The sequence below is a fragment of the Hermetia illucens genome, chromosome 4 (assembly GCF_905115235.1).
Source record: "Hermetia illucens chromosome 4, iHerIll2.2.curated.20191125, whole genome shotgun sequence".
NCBI classification, from domain to species: Eukaryota; Metazoa; Arthropoda; class Insecta; order Diptera; family Stratiomyidae; genus Hermetia; species Hermetia illucens.
Genome location: NC_051852.1, coordinates 40496563 through 40518458, shown reverse-complemented (window position 1 = coordinate 40518458; position 21896 = coordinate 40496563). Strand labels below are relative to the sequence as shown.

General features: G+C 41.6%; 2 protein-coding genes across 2 annotated transcripts; one reads left to right on the top strand and one right to left on the bottom strand.

The window, feature by feature from the left end:
- Positions 1-6: 6 nt before the first annotated feature.
- Positions 7-14477, bottom strand: LOC119653705 (protein prenyltransferase alpha subunit repeat-containing protein 1-B). Its single transcript, XM_038058588.1, has 3 exons — positions 13998-14477; positions 1154-1518; positions 7-1072 (listed from the first exon to the last, which is right to left on the bottom strand). The coding sequence occupies exons 1-3, from the start codon at positions 14105-14107 to the stop codon at positions 381-383; spliced, it is 1167 nt and encodes a 388-aa protein (XP_037914516.1). The 5' UTR covers positions 14108-14477; the 3' UTR covers positions 7-380.
- A 78-nt stretch (positions 14478-14555) lies between these two features.
- On the top strand, positions 14556-21001 carry LOC119653707 (iron-sulfur cluster assembly 1 homolog, mitochondrial). The gene is made up of 5 exons (XM_038058590.1): positions 14556-14760; positions 14842-14895; positions 14953-15028; positions 20364-20438; positions 20513-21001. The coding sequence occupies exons 1-5, from the start codon at positions 14677-14679 to the stop codon at positions 20614-20616; spliced, it is 393 nt and encodes a 130-aa protein (XP_037914518.1). The 5' UTR covers positions 14556-14676; the 3' UTR covers positions 20617-21001.
- Positions 21002-21896: the final 895 nt, after the last annotated feature.

Genomic DNA, 21896 nt, shown 5'->3' with positions numbered 1-21896 from the left:
AGAAGGAAGTAAGAGACATCAAAAACTTGACTGCAAATCGGAAATTAGCTACAAAAATGAGGCATTCTATTGAAAATATTACCAATACAACGAAGGAACTGTTTCGATACTCTGAAACCAACAAGTCGCAATTGCGATCTATAATATGTAATACTTATGATATTGATATCCGTAATTCTAATAAAAATTCTTGTATTGTATATTATTATCTTCATGGAGACTTTTTTTGCTCTAATACGAGACTCCCGTTCCTTTACTGTATCGCGAGAAACCTCAGAGATGAAAATCATCTCAAACTACACTTTGATCCTAACCATGCGGCCTTTCCACTGCCTTCAACCCGATCCATACCGAATCAACATAAAACGCATCTAATCTCCCTAATCCGAGTTATCAGAATAGTCAAAATTTAAAAACAACGAACACCACTTTCTATGCTGTTCGCCAAGCATGCCTTCCGACTTTTTTAGAGCCATTAAAAATGCATTAGAAGAATAGTCGAATTTCGACAACTTTGAAACTGGAGGTTGTTGGTAACATTCAACCGAGCTGTTGAATCTCATGCAATTTTCCACAATGAATCTCAGTGAAGCGCGTCGATGATTCTCGAATGATTCCCGAAAACCGAAAAGATTCTTCAAATCATCACAAAATTTTATATCGTAGGCAGCAAAGTTGCAACAGTATAGGAAACATTTTAGTTTGTCTTCGTTTGTAGCGTTCAAATCAATGTTTGGCAAGAGTGTCTGAATTATTTCACCCACAGATGAAACTCCGTCAACTAAGTAGAAATTTATGAAATCTCTTAGACTATTATATTCATTTTGTTCCTTATCATAGTAGCAGATGTCGAAGATTGTTTGCAGCACGAATTGACGATAATGATAGCAACTGTAATCGCTGATATGCTTTTTGATAAACTTTTCCGTATGCAAGATTTCAGACCGCAGTAGATGCGACGCCCGCTCCAGAACCCATTGACGATGCGACCAGGCATGGTAGTTACTGAGACTTTTATCCGCACATCTATCACAAATTCCAATCTCGATTGACCAGTCAATCGATTCAGCGCCTGCAATACACATGAACAGTAAGGAAAAATAAAGAATCAGTTTTATTGATCTAAACAAATTCTCATACCAACGATACTCACTTTGAAACGGATACAACCATCTCCTGTAAGCGAACGCTTCACTCGCTTTCGGTTTTTTAGTCAGAACCAATGCCGCAAATTGAAATTCCTTCTGGATTTTCAGTTTATTCTTCTCTACAAGCTGCCGCCGTATATGCCAAAACGTCGTCACATCAGGATTGATGAGTAGTGCGCAATTCAAATACTTAACTAAGGAGTCATTATAGATATATTTGCTACCGCTTAATTTACTTGCTAATATAGTTTTATGGGAGAAATCGTAGACATGTTTGGCACACCATGACTCTAGTCCTAAATTATGTTCCACGTGAATCACAGGCGATTTATTCTGGTACGAGAGTGTTGGTATTATTTCAAATGAGGTCCTAAAAAAAGAAACATGAATTTAGTTAAGCATAACATGTAAATGACAACAAGAACGCCTGACGCCTAGGGTTTTAGTTATGAAAGGTTTTGTGATATTATGTAAGGAACCTTAGAAAAGCCAGATTTTTCCATTAAAATTAATTTCGTTTGTTGGGCGGGTGCGAGTGGTAGTTGTAGTGCGGAAATATTGGGATGCGACAAATAGATAAGTTAAACACACTAAGCTACATCCATTTCCAAAATACAGTGTAGTGCCAGCGGATAATGAACATCGCTGCGACTATGAAATTAGTGTATGTTGTTTTATGATACGCATATTTTCAAGGTTTTGTGTGAAACAAAACCTTATTAGAATCGAGTCGATGTCTGTCTGTTCGTCTGACTTTTTTTGTTTTTTTTTATGGATGGAAGTAGAAATCTTACAAAGACATTGCCGCGCCAGGTTGCAGCAGTGTCTGGGATTCGCACCCACTAAAACCAGCCCCACTTTCTCCATCTTGCTTCCCCGCGAAACCGCCGCTAACCATTATTTCGACGAGTGGACTGCTCTTCAAGCGATCAAACCTTCCATTCTTCGCGTCAGGTTGATTTTCACGGAGTCTTCCAGGCTCCTCCTGTTTGAGTAAAATCGTGGACAGTGGAACATAACATGCTCCGAGTCTTCAGGTGTGCAATCATATTCAGGACAAAAGGAAGAATCATCCAGCCTGAATTGGCGCAGATACTTCCTGCAACCACCATGTCCTGATAGGAATTGCATCAGATTTAGTTAGTTAATTTCGCCGTGTGTGGGTCCAGCGACCTCTCTGCGAGTCATCCCACCGTTGCTGCCACTTTTCCGGCGACTCTCGCCTTGCCCCCTTTCGTTATTCTACATCCTTTTCAGGTGGATTCATTTTCCTTTTCTCGCACAGGCCGCGTGTCTCACTTGCCAGAATGTCTATCGGAATCATTCCTGCAATAACACACGCTGCGTCGCCTGATATTGTTCCGAAAGTGCTGCACACCCTTAGCGGCACTAAGCGATAAGTCATATTTACTCTCCTCCGTTTACTCCCATACGCTAGTGCCTCTTCCCAAACTTGTGTCGCGTATAATAGTGTGGAGCAAACCACTCTGACCACAAGTAACCTGCGACTATATCTTTTGCCTCCAATGTTGGGCATCATCCGCGCTAATGATACAATGGTATTTACTCACAAGCTTTCTCACAGGCATAATCCAGGTGCCCCTTGAAATTGATTTTAGCGTCAATCATCACCCCCGGGTATTTGATAATCGGTTCCGAAGGGATGATGTGACCACCAACACGAATATTAACCGTATTCCTCCTCCTACGGTTGGTAATCGAGACCGCCTCCGTCTTTTGTTGGCAAGGTCTAGCTGAACCATTTCCAGCCACGCTTTTATGGCGCTAATTGTTTCGTTAGCGTACACTTCAACGTCTTCAGGTTGTTTTGCGACAACAACCACAGCTAGATCATCTGCGAAACCGATTATCGTGGCCTTCTTTGGCACCGCAGGTAACCCTGCGGTGGCGGTGTGCTGTGTCATCCGTATCGTACCAAAGTGTCTTCTCCGATAATTTTCGAGGAGCTTAGTCAAATAACTAAGGACACCTGTTTTAGCCAGTGAGCTTTTTATCCACTCCCAGCTAGCGGAATTAAACGCATTATTGACATCCAACGTCACCACGGATTTTATTAGACGACATCGCGTCTCGAGCCAACTTCTAAACAGCGTTTACGACGTCGACCGTTAAGTGGGCTTGTCGAAATCCAACTTGTCGCTCCGATAGTCCATCCTTATATTCAATGATAGGGAGCAGTCTATTGTAGATGGCCCTTTCAAGCATCTTTCCTACCGTATGAATGAGGCAAATCGGGCGGTATGAAGGAAGGTATGGTGTAGACATCCAATGCTTGCTTGTATTATTGTTGACGTCCAATGCTTACTTGTGCCGTTGTTGTCTCTCTGCTTGTCACATCCGATTTATTCGGAAACGAATGTCATGAAAATTGATGAGAGCACGTGCTCTGTTGTTCCCTTTAAATGCAGCAAGTGGCGCCATTTGGTGTTAAATTTAAGGAGGGGGTGGAGCTCCCCATACATGTGGATGGAGGGTGCACATTTTTTTCTTAGAATGTGGCCATGTGGGATATCAAATGAAGGGAACGGAAACCCCCTCAAGTGCATGCTAGAACTACAAAATTGACAATTGCATAAGGGATAACGTAAGGCATAACCTTGGGAAGTTTGAAGGAAATGCAAATATTATTAACAAAGTTACGTATTTCGTACGTATTTCTTGTAGTTTGAAAAAATATGAAGGAATATTTTGGGTTTTTAGTCCTAAACAAATGGAAAAATGTATATAGAAAGCTTCTCACATAAGATGAACACAAAAGCCTTATACCCAAAGCGTCAGCTTCCTGTATTACAATTTTTTTTAACACGCATGAGCTTCTTATAAATAATAAGAAGTCAAATAGCCTACTTCTGTGCTCCTTGCCAACACTAGAAAAAGTTCCGTTATGTTTTTCTTTACGCTGAAAAGTGCTGCTGTATGGAAACATAATAGAGTGTCATTGCGTGTCGTGGTTTGTAGCATTATCATACATTAGTAAAACGGGCGATTTTTATTGGGAGAACTTTTGACATCATTGCAAAATGCTTGAGATCATTAAGATCAATTATTAAATCAATCATCCGTGATGCTGAGGTAAATGCAAGATCCTCTTTAAGTCCACCCAACTACTCGCCTATGCTGACAATATCGAGATCATGGCAAGAACCACCCGAGACGTACAAACTGCCTTTATCCAGATCCAGCAGGCGGCGTGAGATCTTGGGGTGCACATCAATGAAGGCAAGACAAAATATATGGTGGAATCAACCAACAACATCAAACCGCACTGGTCAAACACGAATAAGGATAGGAGAATACAAATACAAATTTGAGAAAGTTGACAATTTCTCCTATCTAGGGTCAAAAATCACAACCGATAACAACTACGATGAGGAAATCCGCGCACGGTTGTTGTCAGCCAACAGAGCCTATTTCAGCTTACAAAGACTGTTCCGCTCGAAACGTCTCGCCATAGAGTCAAAGCTTTTACTGTACAAGACAATGATCTTGCCAGTCCTCATGTATTCCTCGGAGACTTGGGGTCTTAGCAAGAAAAATTGCGAACTATTGGCCGCGTTCGAGAGAAGAATCCTCCGAAGAATTTTTGGCCCCCTACATGAGGATGGACGATTCCGCAGCCTACACAATGACGAAATCTATGAGCGATGACATGACCGTCCGGTTGTGGATAAAATCCGGCTCAATAGGTTACGGTGGGCGGGTCACTTAATCCGTATGGATGAGGATGATCCCACCCGGAAAGTCTATAAGGGCAATATCTATGGTAGAAAAAGAAGACGAGGCAGACCCTGCCTAAGATGGAGCGATGGCGTATGTCAGCACGCCAGACAGCTTTTAGGGATATCGGCAGGCCTAGACCGGATACCGGTTGTTGCGCCGTTGATGATGATGATTAAATCAATTGATTTTAACAGTTTTAAAGATAGGCGGCTTAAAAAATGTGCGTTTTCTTCAAGTTGTCAAGTTCAAGTTGTAATAAAATCGTCGTCGTTGCAATAAAACTGACAATATGGCAGGAAAAGCTGATATTCCAGCAGCAAAAGGAAAAGCTATTTTTGCTCTCATTCGTGGTAATTAACAAAGTTACCGAGAAATTACCCTATTAGAAGGGGTAACTGTGAATATATTTGTACATATGCTAAAAATATCCATAAGGGAGAAGGGCACGTGCAAAATTCGGCAGAGAATAGACCACATTGTGGTTGAAAAATTTTGGCGAACCGTAAAGCAACTTTTGAGAAAGTCTAAAAATATTTGGGGACTTGTGGAATCGTTTTGTCTGTTTGAACATTAAAACCTCGTTGTGCTGCAACTGGTCTAAAGTAATATCGTCCCAAAAAAGAACAAAAAAAAAACCAGAGACAATAGAAAATATCCTTTTTGAACATCGCGGGAAAAGGTAGAAGTGGAATGAAAAATATTTTGAAAGTATTCGCTGTTACAAAAACTAGCTGCCGCTTTTTTTGGTTCTTTAGCTCCTGTTTATTGACGAATCTACTTTCAAGCCTTGACAGGCTATTTTTTCCGGTCGTGGGGGTTTGGGAAGTAGTAGGGAACAAAATTCTTGGACCCTTGCACTTTATGCAAGCAGTCTTTTGCCATTTGAAAAATGAATGGAAGCAAATGGAAATTCCAAAATCTGCAAGGGAATGCCCCCTCTTCCTTGGCCTCCTTATATCAACCCAATTCAAAATAGTCGGAGTATTTTAAAACAAAATGTTTATAAGGAGTAAAACCATACGAAGGAAGTTCTAACACAAAATATTCGCGAAGTAAGCCTAGTAATCCACTTATCTCTTAGTGAATTGAAAGCATAATTTGAAACAAAGGTGGATGGACAAAATATTAATTACTTTTAGGCAAAAATAAATATATTTTGTTTAAAATCGGCCATTTGAAAAAAAACTCATTGCTTTTTCATCCTTTTCTTCTGTAGCCTCTATTATCCTAACAAACCCTAGATGCAGACCCTAACCAAACTAGCACAACACTTAAAATTCCTCCCAGGGATCCGGAAAAAACAAATCTCCCTCATAGTTGGTTGCGTTCTACACGTCCAATATCATTCGTGGTACAACACGATCATGAACACAAATGGCAATAGGTAACTCTTCTACCTCTAAACCAGCCTAGATTTCACCGCTTGAATACTCATTCCTCGTCAGTGACAATCGCTTAACTCAATCTCACCTTATAGCCACCCAACAGGACCTTCCAACAGTTCCTGGCCTGAGCGACCAAATTACTGTAATACTCAATGTCACCCCAATTGGATTGTTGCGCTTACGATTATTATTATTATTGATCTCCCTTAACTTCTATACGCTTGTTCCAGCAATTCTCTAATTTAAGGATCCCATTCCTGTAGTGGTTTTCTGCAAAATACCCGTTTCTATCAGGTATTACTTCTTCATTTCATGAGAATCGATATCCACGTAAAAATTGGGTTTGTAAGCTTTGTGAGGGCTTTTCTTGAATTTCCATATCCAGCTGGTCTAAAAGCTGATTTTTGCACCCGAAGTCGGTCCCGGGCTGAAAATTCGGATGGACAACACTCCTTAGCCTCTTACTTCAACCTAGGATCACTAGTAGATCCAGGTCTCATCCACGGTGTTGAATCGATGCATAAAATCTTTTTTATTTTCCCTTAAACGTTCCAAATGTCGCTGAGAAAGTCGCATTTGGATGCGTTTTTTTTTTTTCATTGTTAAAAAATGCGGCACGCACACGTTTCTGAAGCCCAAATTATCACTTAGGATATGCCTTGGAATCCTCGCTGAGATGCCTACGACCTCTACTAATTCTTTCTGGATCACTTAACAATTTCCGAAAACCATATTCTAAATTTTTCTTATGTTTTCTTAATTTGATGCACTTTTTGGGCGTTCTGCATGTGGTTCGTCTTCAATGCTTGTAAAACATCTTTGAAATTCACCAGCCCGTTGTAAACTATTGTCTTCGAAGGAGCAGATACACCCAACACATTTTCCATCTATTGCCCTCAAACCTTTTTTCCATAAACTTAATAAGTCCACGATGTTCGTTGTGGCAAAATGCACCGACATGCCAATTTAGAACAAAAACCTAATTACCAGATCGACTTGAAATTTAGGGAATGCTTTAATGATAGATGAAATATTAAAATATGATATAAACCCTAGTTCTAATATCATCGGATAGCTAACGTTCCGCGAAATTTTTGATATACCTAGTACTTCCATTCATTTGTAAAGGCTAGGAATCTGAGACCTTTCCCAAAAGAGGGGAAGAAGGAGATGATCGTTAAGATTTCGCAGACTCCCATAATAAATGTGACAACTGGAGTGCGTTCCGCGCATGGTTGTTGGCTGCCAAAAGAGTCTATTTCAGCTTACAAAAACTATTTCACTCGAAACGTCTCACCGTAGAGTCAAAGCTCTTACTGTACAAGACTATGATCTTGCTAGTCCTCATGTATTCCTCGGAAACTTGGGTTCTTAGGAAGAAAAATTGAATCCTCCGAAGATTTTTTGGCCCCCTACATGAGGATGAACGATTCCATAGCCTACATAATACAGAAATCTATGAGCGCCACCACGACAGCCTGGATGTGGATAGGCTCAATAGGTTGCGATGGGCGGGTCACTTAATTCGTATGGATGAAGATGATCCAACCCAAAAAGTCTGTAAGGGCAATATGGTATAAAAAAAAGACGAGTCAGACCCTGCCTGAGATGGAGCAATGACGTAGGCCAGGATGCCAGGCAGCTTTTTGGGATATCGTATTAGTGGACCTTGGCGCAAAACCGGGATGTCTGAAGCCTGCCTTAAGCTTGATGGCGGCGTTGATGATGATGATTCTTTGTAAAATTACCAAGCATATGAACCAACCGTTGGAAGAACATCATACTTTTAAGGGTGTTTTTTGCATTATTTGTAAAAGCTATTTGGTTTTACAATTGGAGAAGTCTAGTTATGACCATCAACGAAATAATGTCGCGTAACTTCTTTATTTTTAGCTTAAATTTTTCAAATAGTAGTAGTCCTTCATCAATCTGACGTCAGTCATAATGGCAAAATTATGGCAAACTGATCGTCTGGACTGATGAGAACTTAAATTTTTAAATAAAATATGTCAGTCTGGCCGGACTGATGATAATTTGAGTGTAATGCCGTTGTCATTATGTTGTTAATCGAAACATGCCTTCACTATGATTGGGATCTTTAATTCCATGCAACAAAAATGGTTTTTTTGTGGTCTTGTTTATACCAAAAACGTCAATCATCCGTCCATTTTTGATGCGTTGACTTATGTTAGACTGATGAAATACTGATCGTGTAAAGTCGCCCTGTCGCTTTCAGCGCTAGGTTGAGACGTTAACTTCTGAATATGCGTAACAAAAATGGTACGGAACTGATGATGCAGAACTGTTCCGTATGGCTTCTGCAATCTCGGCAGAATTGTAACTTCCATTCATTGGTAAATGGAAGTCTGAGATCTTTCCCAAAAAGGGGGAGAAGGCAATGATCGTTAAGATTCCGCACATTCACATTGTTGTCGCAATGATATTACCTAAAATCATCTTGAAACGCATCAAGGAGCACTTCGAAGGCTTGATCAAGAGAGCACACTGGTTCCCCCACTGGATTCACCTACACTGACCGTATCAACACGTTGCGGGGTTCAAATCTTCCTTCCACCTGCTTTTTACCGATTTCGAGAAAACTTTCGACAGCGTCACCACAAAGTGTATCTGGTGTGTACTACAGAGTTATTATCAGAGCAAGATATGATGGCGCCATATGTCACTAAACCTGAGTGTAATTATGCAATGTTTCCAACAATTAATTATTTGAAATAATAAACAAGTCGGAATACCGGAAGCTCGCGCTTCGGGTATAAAGGTTTTGTGTTCATCTTATGTAAGAAATTTCAACGCACATTTTTCTATCCGTATATAGCTACAAACCCAACATATTGCTTCATATTTTTCCAAACTACGAGTCATACGTACATATTACAGCCATAGATATTACGTTCACCCTAAACAAACAAACTGCCTATTTCCGAATACCGTACACATATATGCACGTATATAAATTGATCGTACCAATATTTCCGATTTACTTCTTATATCTATCTGAATAGGCACTACCCACAAAGTCCATTAGCACGCATATACTATATACCTACATACACAGTTGATATTCATATACAAATGACTAAAAAACTAAAACAAAATAATTCTTTGGGACCCCATTCATAAGAACTCATTTGGTTGTGGTATTGACGAATTGATATGTGATGATGACGTCATGCAGTCATGCATGAAGAGTGCCCGAAATTCACAAAAAATGGTAAAGTTTTACCCCCTATAACTTTGTCAATAATAGTTGGATTTTCTTCAAACTTGACTAGCTTGTGCATTATGTTCTTTATTATACGCATGCCATTTTGTACTTCTGGGATGAATATAAGGGGGGTTGCCGGGTAAATTTCTAAAATGTGGAAATATACTATTATTAACTTTATTTGTGCAGATATCGGAACCGGATATATTTTGAGGCCTAGATTTCGTAGAGATGCACTATTGAGATTTTTTTCAGATTTTTCGGTTGGATAGGTTCTGAGAACGAGACCTGTTACACTTTTTGGGGGTCATATTTTGACCCCTCACTCCCCTATGTTTCACCCAATATCAAATATTGAACCAGATTCGAAAAGTACTAATTGAGACCTTTCATTTGATACCGCACATGGCCACATTTTATGAAAAAAAAATTTGCACCCTCCTTTCACATGTATGGGGAGCCCCCCTTAAACTTAACACAAAATGGCGTCAGTTGCTGCATGTAAAGGGAACGGCAGATTACATACTCCTACCAATTTTCGTGACAATCGGTTCAGCCGTTTCCGAATAAATCGGGTGTGACAGACAGACAGACAGACAGACAGACGGACAGACAGACATCGAATCGATTCTAATAAGGTTTTGTTTCACACAAAACCTTAAAAACGTGTTGTTTCTTTTTCGCTGGTGTAGATATTTATTTTTGCAAATACCGATATTTCAGGAACCACTTGCTCCCTTCATCAGTGCTAACAAGTCTTGTTGTCAAAGAAAAAGAAACAACAAGTTTTTTATTATTTCAAATGTCACTAAAGTAAAACGTTCAGAGTCATTATTATTTCTTCTTGTGATCGGTGATTGCCGAAGTGCTTTGGCTAGAAAACATGGAGAAATTCATTGGACCATGACATCATTTCCCAAATACATCAATTACAATGATGATGCTTACTCTCTAGCGGAGTCATAGAAATTACTGAAGGACCTGAATTACGTTACTAGGAATCAGCAGCAATGGTGCGCAGGTGAAGTTGCTGAGGTATCTGAAAAGCCGTCGTTTTCTGCTACCGTAAAAGCTAATTAAGTCCTTCGAAAATTAACGTTCTGAAAGATATTCTGAAGGATCCGCTTTGACCCAGATGTTTATAGTTCCTTTGTGAAATTTGTTGTTGTGCCAACACTGTGGGCTTAGCTCCTTATGAACGGCAAACCATTTGCTTGAAGTGCACTTCCCAGGCAGCATCCAAAATCTAATCTCGAGGCCAACAGGTGCATACAGCCCTCAACCGAGAGACTGGAATCTGGCAAAGTAGTATCACTGGAGCGAGTAAAATGGGCCTTTAACTCGTTCCATAGATATAAGTCTGCAGGTCCGGATGGCATAATTCCTGCTAATCAGTTGGATCCTTCACATGCTAGAGTGGAGAAAAATCCACATATCGGTCGCCCAGAAGTCTATTGAAGCAGGATGTCTCAGGGGCTGCCCACAGGGAGGGGTTCTCTCTCCACTGTTATGGCTCTTGGTAATGGATACCCTGCTGTGGCTCTTGGAGGACAAAAAATTCTTCGGGCAACCATTTGCAGACGACCTAGCCGTAAAAATTACCGGCAAGTCTGCGGGCGCAGTATGTGACCGCTTGAATACAACTCTGCATGAAATCCACAGTTAGTGCCTCCGCAATGGAGTCACGATGAACGCTAGGAAGACTGGACTAGTTATGTTCACTAGGAACGTCAGGTGGGGCAGCTATACCCTACCCACCTTAGCAGGGGCGGAAATCCAGTTGGTACAAGCGTTTAGTATTTATATTTAGGAGTACATTTCGACTCCAAGTTAACGTGGAGGCACCATATCCAGGAACAATATCAGAAATCCTGCAGATTCCTCTGGTACTGTAGGAATGCGATAGGTAAGACCTGGGTACTTTCACCAGACTCAGAGACTTGTTTGCCTAAATATTACTGGAGCAATGAGTACTACGCCGACTGCGGCACTTGAAGCTATCCTAAATTTACCCCCCATTCAATTGGAGGTGAAAAGGAAAGCAGCCAATGACGCATATAGGCTCGATAACATTCGGGCGTGGAAAGGCTGCCAATCACACGGTCATGCGTCTATCTGGAAATTCCTTGAGAAACATCCGGTAGCCCTGATGCCGACCGATCATATAGTTTCCAAATTCGTCTTTGAAAAGACATACACTGTCGTTATCACCGAAAGAGAAGAATGGTCGACAAATGGTCATGAGTCTTTTCAGATTACGGGTCAGTCATGGAGGACGGATCGAGCGCATCCGATTATAGAACTGGCCCGATCCCTCGGGGAAATGACGACCACATTCCATGCGAAGATATATGCCATTTCATTGGCAGCAGAAGAATGTTTGCGACAAAAGTGGAGGGGTCGCACCATTCGAATCTGTTCCGACAGTCGGACGGCATTGTCACCACTAAATAGCAACGACTTGTCAAGCCAGTTGGTGTGGAGGCTGACAGACTGGCTCGCCGAGTGTCTGGATCCACAACGATGGGGCCTGAACCAGCTCTTGGAATCCGACCATCCAATGTCAAGTCTACTCTGAAGGCTGAAATTGCAAGGATGCAGGCAGCCGAGTGGAGAAATTTGGACTCTTGCCGGCATGAAGAAGTGGGACATGAAAATCCTAGTAGGGCTTTTAACGGGACACTGCTCCTTAGACTACCATATGAAAAAGATTGGGGTAGTGGTTTCGGCTATGTGCAAGCAGTATGAGGAGGAGGAGACGGCCCTGCACTTTTTATGCAGCTGCCCGACCTCCACAGATCTCAAATAAAGACACCTTGGCAAGGTTTTCTTCAATGAAGAATCTGCACACTCTCTGCCTCTGGAGAATATTCTCAGATTCGCTAAGGCCTGCGAACGCCGTAGGTGGGAAGACATTGAATAGGCGATTTAAGGGGATAGTAGAATGGGCCTAACAATGGCCTAAGTGCTCGGAGCTGCGGCTCCCCCAGTAAACTAAACTAGCTCCTTACGAGCTCAACGTAAAGGGATTTTCCAACTGGAAACCGGTGCTGATGCAATCTGCGCTAATTGTGCATCGTTAACCCCTATTCAATGCAGATCATGCGAGTTATGCTACATAAAAGGGAGCCACATAATACCCTGAAGTTCTAAATCAACTTTTCATCGAAATTGGTGGTAATAAACGTTATAATCAACAAGTAAAGCCGTAGATATTTGACAGCATTTTTTTTCAAATACATGAAACAGAAACAAATATTTCAGATATTCCAACTGCAATCATACAATTTGCAATACAATCGATTTCTTAGGCAAGGTTGAACAAACTACGACTTCACCAAATTTAATTCACTTCACAGACCTACGTTACGCAGTTACATGTTCATGGGATGCTTCTAGCGATCGATTTTCAATCGCAAACCATTGCAGGCACTAAGCACAACTTTGTTTGTAAACAAATAGATTGGATGGATTTCTAATGAAAATTTTAAAAACCAACAAACCAACTGATATGAAGGACATAAAGGCACTCAACAGCAATTGGATACTTAACAGCCTCTTAGGACTCATAATGATGTGTCCACTACAGGACGAGAATGGGTGATTGGAGCGCAAAGTAAATATAATGAAAGAGAACTGGTCTAATGGCTTAACTACCCAAATAAACCTAAATGAGAATATGCCAGGCACATCAAAATGGAATATGGAAAAGAATAAAGATTGTCTTTGAGTTGCATGGATAAGTTCACTTTAACTGGTCAATCAAAAGCCTCGAAAAATACATTCAGTACTGGAAGCATAACGTCTCCACTCAGCAAATGTAAATTGTTAATAGAATTCGGGAATAGTTTTGAACGAAATTCATCCAATAACAACATTCAGTGCATTCAACCCCCCTAACTTGCTGGCCCTGCATGATTTTTAAATTATTTTATTTATTGCGAATTTCGCTATAAACACACGCCACTTCCAAGAGACTCAGAATTGGTTTGACCCAGTTGATTAGTTTGATATTTCAGAAAAAACGGCAAGTCAGGGAATAGAAAGTGCACGGAGACGAGCATCCGAGCCCGCACGTACTTTTAAATGACTTTTAATATTTCCCAATAGATCTGCAGCAAAAAACTATTCTGATAGAGCGTGGCCTTCAAACTAAAATACCGCGGCGGAGCGGACCGAACCGCTAGCTTCAATTTAAGCCACTTGCGCTTCCAATTTAGTAATTTCTGACGTCGTGTTCGCCTCCAATCAATTTAAATTGGGCACTCATAAATTCAATTAGATTTATGGCACGAAGGCCGCATCGAATGAGGTTATGTCGCAACCACTTTCGCCCTCCGCGGGATCAATACCAAGGACCTAATGCACCACGGCCACTGCAGCAGTTCCTTCGCCTGCAAGGTCACATGCACTGCTCGGGCTTATATCACCGCAACCGCGTCCACAAAACTCCGCGAAACTGGCTCAAATCACAAAACCTCCCCGTCCAGCACTTACACATCGGGATCCCGCGTCAAAACTGCGTTTATGTCATTGATGATCTTCTCACACAACACGTCGTTCTCGATATCTGCAATTTCCATTGCATTCGTGCGATTGTTTGACATCAGTCTCGAATAACAGAAAAAGAAAATAACTCAACTTTCCGCAAACACCAAACAAAACATCCCGCGTCGACACTGACAGCCACCACGACCGACTCTCGAGCCACCATCTACGACAATACGCGACCCGTGACAGCCGCACGCCGACCTACTCTAGTGTCTAGCATGAAAGATGTCCCCTGACCAAACGACGGTTCTACGCCCCTGCCTCAATTCGCCGCGAAATCTGCACAGCATGCAACAATCTCTCAATTCCACATTCACACCCCAAAATATCAGAAGTGATAAATTACAGCCAATCAAGAACGCAAGATCCTCTAATGCGACCACCTGAAACACTCAATAAAGCAACAATCTTGAAAAAAACCCGACCGCGATCTGCACACATCTCGCCCGAAGCGCTATCTTGTTTACCTTGACCTTTTGACAACAATCAGCTGACTGGATTCGCTTTCCACTTGTCAAAATCCCTAACCTACAAAGTTCCATATTCGCGGAGATTACAGGTACACATCTCATAGGAGGACGTCGGAAATTTTCTTTTGGAAACAATCTATCGAAATTACCCAACAATGGCAACTAAAGTGGTGGCAACCGCAACTGTTCGTGCTTTGAAAAACCGCAAATTAATGCCTATGCGGGCTGCTTTGGTTCTGGTACGGTGACAATAACAAAAGTGTTTCGCCATTCAACGTAGAATTGAATTTATGTTGATGCGTTTTTATGTTTATTTTTAGACACCTGCTGCTGTGAAACGTATTAAGGAGCTCCTAAATGAGAAACCTGAGTTTGTATGTTTTTAAGGAGGTGACGATTTTAAGTGTATTCATTCATTTTGCTTACTCCAGACAGGGTTGAAAGTTGGAGTACGGCAAAGAGGGTGCAACGGGCTCTCGTACACTTTGGATTATGCCAAGGAGAAAGGTACGTAATTATATAATTGGTGATTTGGCTTTGATTTAGAGACAACGTCAGCTTTTTGTTGTTGACACAAAAATACTAGAATACTGCAAAATGCTCCCATTTGGTAATTAGAAGTTTGATCCGACAAATAAACTTGACAACGAGCTAAGGTTCCCCATCAGCTCCAATAATGGAAATAAAAAAACGAAATTCAGGCCGTGGTTGCCGTAAATAGAATTTCTAGGTTGTCCAGTTGCACGTTAAGACCATCTATTTTGTAGCAACAATTAATTTCACAGCATTCTGATGCATGATTTCACTCCACTTTCGAAAACAGCTAGACTTTGTCTTGTCTGACAATACAAATTCACCATTCTAAAGTCGATACCAATAAGCTGACGCTGGGATGTCTCTTTTGAGGGCAGAATTCCGCATAGGAAGTTGAATAGATATTGGATCATCCAAATACCAGTTCCTGCTCAGCAACTCGCATTTTCGCGGTTATATAATTTTCACGCATTGAATAACGAACAAGTTTCATGATAGCATTCATTATGGTCCATTGAAGTTGAATTTTCCCCTCAGCTTGATAAGGTTAAAATACCTCCTTTGTGTAAAGAATGTTCAATATATGTACACACCCAAATCCCGATAATTCGTACAAATTTGCCGATCCGAAGGGGCATCATAAGAAGCGGATCCATGAACGGAAAAGGTTGAAGGCTATACTGGCCGCTGCGAGCGATGGCGGGCGTGATGCACTCGAATTCCAGTACCGAGCGTAGTATACGCCGTGACAAGAGAGAATTTGCTATTGCGCTGGTCAGGGAAGCGGAAGATGCCGCAGATCGCAATGGTTTCAGAACTGTATGCCGCACCACGCACCTTTCGACCTTTCGATGGTCCTTTGGAGGACGCCAACGGTCGACTTCTCATCCACGATGATAAACAACCGAAGAGGTGGAAAGAATACTTCACCACAGTTCTTAACCATATCACATCCAGTTCCTCCTCTTGTGGATGCAATGGCTAGTCACCGTAACATGCGGATACGGACTGTTCTTCCAAGCAGAAGAGAAATCAACGAAGTAAAATCGACTGGCTTGACGGTCCCCGCATCGCTGCACCTGCAGTTACTGCAGATCTGCTGCTTCCACTCGCTAAAATCTTGGGAACCCGAAACCATTCCCAGAGAGTGGAAGAAGGGTATGATCGTCTAGATTCCAAAGAAGGGGACCCGTTTTGAGTGTGATAATTGGAGGGATATCTGCGTGCTCCCTGCCTTTGCAAAGATAATAGCAAAAATAATCCTGAAACGAACAAGAGAACATTTCGAAAGCTTGATAGACAGAAAGCAGGCTGCTTTCGTGTCCGGATCGTCCTGCATTGACTACATCAACACCTTACAAATCATCTTGGAACAGTGCGCGGAATTTAGATCTTCGATGCACATGCTCTTCATCTATTTCGAGAAAGCTGTCGATAGTGTGAACAGGGAGTGTATCTGGAGTGCTCTACGCAGGAGGAACATTCCGGAGAAACTAATAGCGACATCAGGGTGACATATGATGGCGCAAAATGTCACGTGCTGCAACGGGATAAAACTCGGAGGATTTTGAAGTCCAAAGCGGAGGCCGACAGGGTTGCACCCTATCACCCATATTATATCTTCTTGTTATCGAAGAAGACGAACCAGACCTTGCCTAAGATGGAGCGATGGCGTAGGTCAGGACGCCAGACAGCTTTAGAGATATCGAATTGGTGGACCTCGGCGCGAAACTGAGATGTCTAGAGTCCCTTATTAAGGCAGGCCTAGATCAGATACCGGTTGTTGCGCCGTTGATGATGATGATGTTATCGATGACGTTTTTCATACTGCCTTGTCCGGAGGACGTGGAGGAATTCAATGGACGATGACATCTTTCCTCAAACTTCTCGATATGGACCTTTGCCAAATGGCTCTGGGTTTGGAAATAGAGGCAAGTCGTCGCACTCTCCCTATCTGCATTAATGACCAGGGCGTGAGCGTCGATCAATTTGTATACCTAGGAAGCGTGGTTTTTGCTGACGGTTAGATTTCGTTGTTACATAGGCTATGGAATCGTCCATCCTCATGTAGGGGGCCAAAAACTCTTCGGAGGATTCTTCTCTCGAACGCGGTCAAAAGTTCGCAATTTTTCATACTGAGAACCCAAGTCTCCGAGGAATATATGAGGACTGGTAAGATCATCGTCTTGTACAGTAAGAGCTTTGACCCTATGGTGAGACGTTTCGAGCGGAATAGTTTTTGTAATCTGAAATAGGCTCTGTTGGCTGACAACAACCGTGCGCGGATTTCCTCATCGTAGCTGTTATCGGTTGTGATTTTCGACCCTAGATAGGAGAAATTATCAACGGTCTCAAAGTTGTATTCTCCTATCCTTATTCTTCCAGTTTGAGCTGTGCGGTTTGATGTTGTTGGCTGGTTCGTTTTCGCTGCTGACGTTGCCACCATATATTTCGTCTTGCCTTCATCGATGTCCAGCCCAATATCTCGCGCCGCCTGCTCGATCTGGATGAAGGCAGTTTGTACGTTTCGGATGGTTCTTCCCATGATGTCGACATTATTAGCATAGGCCAGTAGTTGGGTGGACTTAAAGAGGATTGCACCCCTTGCATTTACCTCAGCATGATAGGGCATCCCCTTGTCGTATACTTTGTTGATGTCGAATGGTCTTGAAAATGATCCTGCTGCTTTTATCTTTATTTTTTTATCTTTTATCTCATCTGGCCTAGTCAATCTTATCAATTTCATCGGGATACCGAATTCTCTCATGGCCGTGTACAGTTTTATCCTGGCTATGCTATCATAGGCGGCTTTAAATTCGATGAAAAGATGGTGCAAGTGATGTCCACATTCCAACAGTTTTTCCATCGCTTGCCGCAGAGATAAAATCTGATCTGTTGCTGATTTGCCTGGAGTGAAGCCTCTTTGTTATGGGCCAATGATGTTCTGAGCCTATGGGGCTATCTGGCCTAGCAAGATAGCGGAGATAGATGGTACTCAGCAACCTGATACCTCTATAATTGCTACACTGTGTGATATCTCCCTTTTTATGTATGGGACAGATAATGCCTCGTTGCAAGTCATCAGGCATTGATTCGCTGTCCCACACTTTCAGCATAGGTTGGTGAACCGCTTGGTGTAATTGGTCGCCTCCACATTTAACCAATTCGGCTGTAGTTCCATTGACTCTCGGCGACTTATGATTTTTACACGGACTGTTTCTTCTATACTTGGTGGTGGCAGCATTTGTCCGCCGATGTTCTGGTTGTTCAGCAGTTCATCAAAATATCCAAACCATCACTCCGCCATGCCTATTTTGTCGGAAATCAGATAAACCGGTCCCTGTCCAACGCATCTCTTGTAACGCTGTTACATGAGCCCTATATTGGGACAGTGTATCGACTAGCTGCTTGGCAGCTCCATCTCTGTACACATTCCATGAGAAAATGCGCAAATCGTTATTCCTTTTTCGTTGCCGGATTTGCCGTTGTTTTATCCATCCAGTCCGAGGCTCCTGTTGTGGCTTCGTAACTTCGGTTTTCCGTGTACGGTTGTCGGCCCTACCCAACCTGGAGGACCAGTTGGTACAATTTGTCCCGTTTTTAGGCGCCGGAGACTCGTCTTCATCCTTTTCCGTCTGCAGCTTTTCGTTAAGAAAGAGCTCCCAGCGGTCACCACGTGGAGGTGGAGATGGAGTTTGGTAGTAGAGCTGCTGGTGTTGGTTCAGCAGGCGATTCCCAGGTTTTATTCTCCATCGTGGGTACAAATTCACGTTTCGCCCTGGGACCTATACTACCCTTTGACCACCAACAGTTGAGTGCATGCGTAAATTCATACGAATATTTTTTAGCACTCAAATATTGTGAGACACACTCATCAAACGAACAAACAAACACATGTCGACTTTTCTTTCAGGCGGATTTTCGTCAACTTTTTGAACATTATATCAATTTTTCCTTTAATTGGTCGGCTAGTGCAGAGGTTTCTCCTTCACAGAGTTCAACGTATACTAGGCACATCAAAACGACTCCATATCTTTATCGACGTTCATCAAGGGAGCGGCAAAGGTACTACATTAACAAACGAAACTACATCGAATAGTTATACTTCACTTTGGATCGACTATTCGATGTCGTAGCCTACGTCGTTGTCGTAACGTACGCGCCCGAGATGAAGCGATGACGTAGGTCAGGACGCCAGACAGCTTTTAGGGATATCGCATTGGTGAACCTCAGTGCAAAACCGGGGTGCCTGGAGTTCCTTACTAAGGCAGGCCTAGAACTGATACCGGCTGTTGTGCCGTTGATGATGATGATTCGTTGAGAAGATAACAATGTGTTGCTCTCAGAAATAATTTGTGAACGATGTCTCAATATTACGAAGTTGCGATTCTTTCGCATTATTCCAAGATGCCTACATGTTCACTCTAAGTCGCAATATTTGGGTATAGTCAAGGGCAGAGTCATTTCGTATGAAAGTATGCTGACTATGAGCCATTGCCTAATGTGTATCCAAGGGAGTCATACTCTCAGAATCCTCAGTGATTGCACATCCATGTCTTGATGGGTAAAGCTGACCCCAGTATCGTCACCATATTTCGAATTATACAAAACTTGACTCCAATGAAGATCCATGCGTATCGACACGGTCATTGACTAGCCCTACAGTACTATTACGCTCAACTTTAATGGGTCATTGGCCATTCATTTGCACTACACACTTATTAGATTATGAATTCATGAAGTCTATGTCAAGTCATACGCTACACTTGTTTCATAGCTTTTTAAACTATCAATTCACCTTAGTGGAAGGAATGGAAATATACCGAAGTTCATGACCAACTCAAGTGTTTACTTCGTATCACGACTTCTAGTTACTACACTAGGCACCTTCAATATGGCTTAAGTTTAATTTTGGAATAATTTATTAAATTAATATACTCCAAAAATGTGATGCAGTTAGATATAGGAGCAGCGAATTTCTGCTTTTCCTTGGGGCTTTTTTCTCATTCTAAAACATATTTTAACCGATCGTAATAGCTCTCACTCTACTTATGTATTGCAAGGTATAGATCCCTGATTAACTCGGACGGCTTAACATTTCGCTAAAATGATCGTAATTTTGACCTCCTAGCGTATGGTGCTATATAGGATCGCATCTATGAAATTACTAATAAACGTAGAAAACAAATTATTTATTTAATTGTAATAATTGTCTTCCGCATAATCTGGGAATTTGGTGTTTATCCAAGTTTTTGTAATTGCCTATACCAGTACATACCAAATAATTCAATATTGCTGTATTTTTCAGATAAATTAGACGAGGAAGTGATTCAGGACGGTGTTCGAGTGTTTATCGACAAAAAAGCCCAACTCTCCTTATTAGGTAAGTTACTCCCAATCAAATAAGTTCCAATGATTAACAATCAATAAACTTACATTGAGTTATTCTACCCTCAGGAACCGAAATGGATTACGTACAATCGAAATTAGCAGCCGAGTTTGTATTCAATAATCCCAACATCAAAGGAACATGCGGTTGCGGTGAATCTTTTAGTATATAAATCAAATTTGTGTATGCTTTAAGTATACTGTTCTCAAATGTTCACCCGTAGTCGAATTGAGACTAAGTAGTTCTTTAGATTAATTATTTCAAATAGAAGAAACTCAAAATTATGCAAATAGACCTTTAGCAGTTTTCAATTGTTTTAATTAGGATGTCCTTTGACTGTGGTTGAGTTTAATGGCTAAAGTACTATCCCATTAATGATTTCCTTTGTAAATAGTACAATCTTTAGAATACATTATTTATTCTTGTTTGATAGTTTCAAATCAAAGGTCAATGCAATCTTAAAAAAGTCAACTTCTCTTTTAGAGAAGCCTTACACAGTAAAATTACTCAATGTGACGCATTATAGCAAAATAGCAAATAAAGATTAAAAATGAAAATATCATAGTTTTCTTTTTAAGCATTCCCGTCCACTTTTAGCTCTAGTTTTCCGAATGCGCTGCCTACAATTTCCTGGGTGCATTGATTATTCCTAGTGGTATTGAACGTCACGCTACCACTGATATCCCCTCAGAGGAAAAAGTAATTCTTAGTCCCTCGGCGGAATTAAAACCATCGATTTTCTAAGGCCTAGTCAGGCAGACTCCAGACCAGAGTAGATGAGTGTCATAATTTTTATACCCGGGATGTGGTCGTGAAACTGACCGTTTTCTTCGTTTAGTTGGATGATTGGGTCGATCTCGGTGGTCGTTGAGAGAATATGCAGTAATGAACTGGTTCTAGCTGGTAAAATTACCACGCATTATTTCCTTTGTGTTAATCCCCATGACCTTCCGTACCTCGGCCAGGATTGATCGAAGCATCGTTTAGACATTCCGATACCTTGCAGTGATATCTCGTTTGGAGATCGGTCATGTACGACCAGCTATTTGGTGCCATTAGTTCCTTCCACGATGTCTCGTAGTTTATTATTTTGTCTATTGGACAACTTGATTTGTTCGGTGTCTCGTAGATCGTATCTATCATGCAGTTGGGTATCAAATTAATGTGCTTGGTGGTATGTGTGGCATGCTCTGAGCTCAGACTCATTGAGTTGGAAATAATTTTCTTGATTGAAGTTTACGGCAACGATCGCGGCACCTACTCGAAAGACTAGGAAGCGTCCATGCTCGCCTGGAGCATGTCATGCTCATGTTTCTCGTTGATGTAAAATTACCCGAACACCGTAATTTGTTCATTATCCTTCTGCACTGAGATTCATCCTTCTGGAACTCGTGGTATCTCGTAGAATGAACCAATTTTTGTTAGTACTTTCTGGATGTCCGTGGATAGACT

Excerpts from the sequence above, each read along its gene's own strand:
- LOC119653705 (XM_038058588.1), bottom strand. The coding sequence starts at position 14,107 with ATGTCAAACAATCGCACGAATGCAATGGAAATTGCAGATATCGAGAAC. Across the intron at positions 1,519-13,997 it reads TTGACGCGGGATCCCGATGT|GACCTCATTTGAAATAATAC; the intron begins GTAAGTGCTGGA and ends TTCTTTTTTTAG. Across the intron at positions 1,073-1,153 it reads ATGGTTGTATCCGTTTCAAA|GCGCTGAATCGATTGACTGG; the intron begins GTGAGTATCGTT and ends TGTGTATTGCAG.
- LOC119653707 (XM_038058590.1), top strand. The coding sequence starts at position 14,677 with ATGGCAACTAAAGTGGTGGCAACCGCAACTGTTCGTGCTTTGAAAAAC. Across the intron at positions 14,761-14,841 it reads TGCGGGCTGCTTTGGTTCTG|ACACCTGCTGCTGTGAAACG; the intron begins GTACGGTGACAA and ends GTTTATTTTTAG. Across the intron at positions 15,029-20,363 it reads GGATTATGCCAAGGAGAAAG|ATAAATTAGACGAGGAAGTG; the intron begins GTACGTAATTAT and ends TGTATTTTTCAG.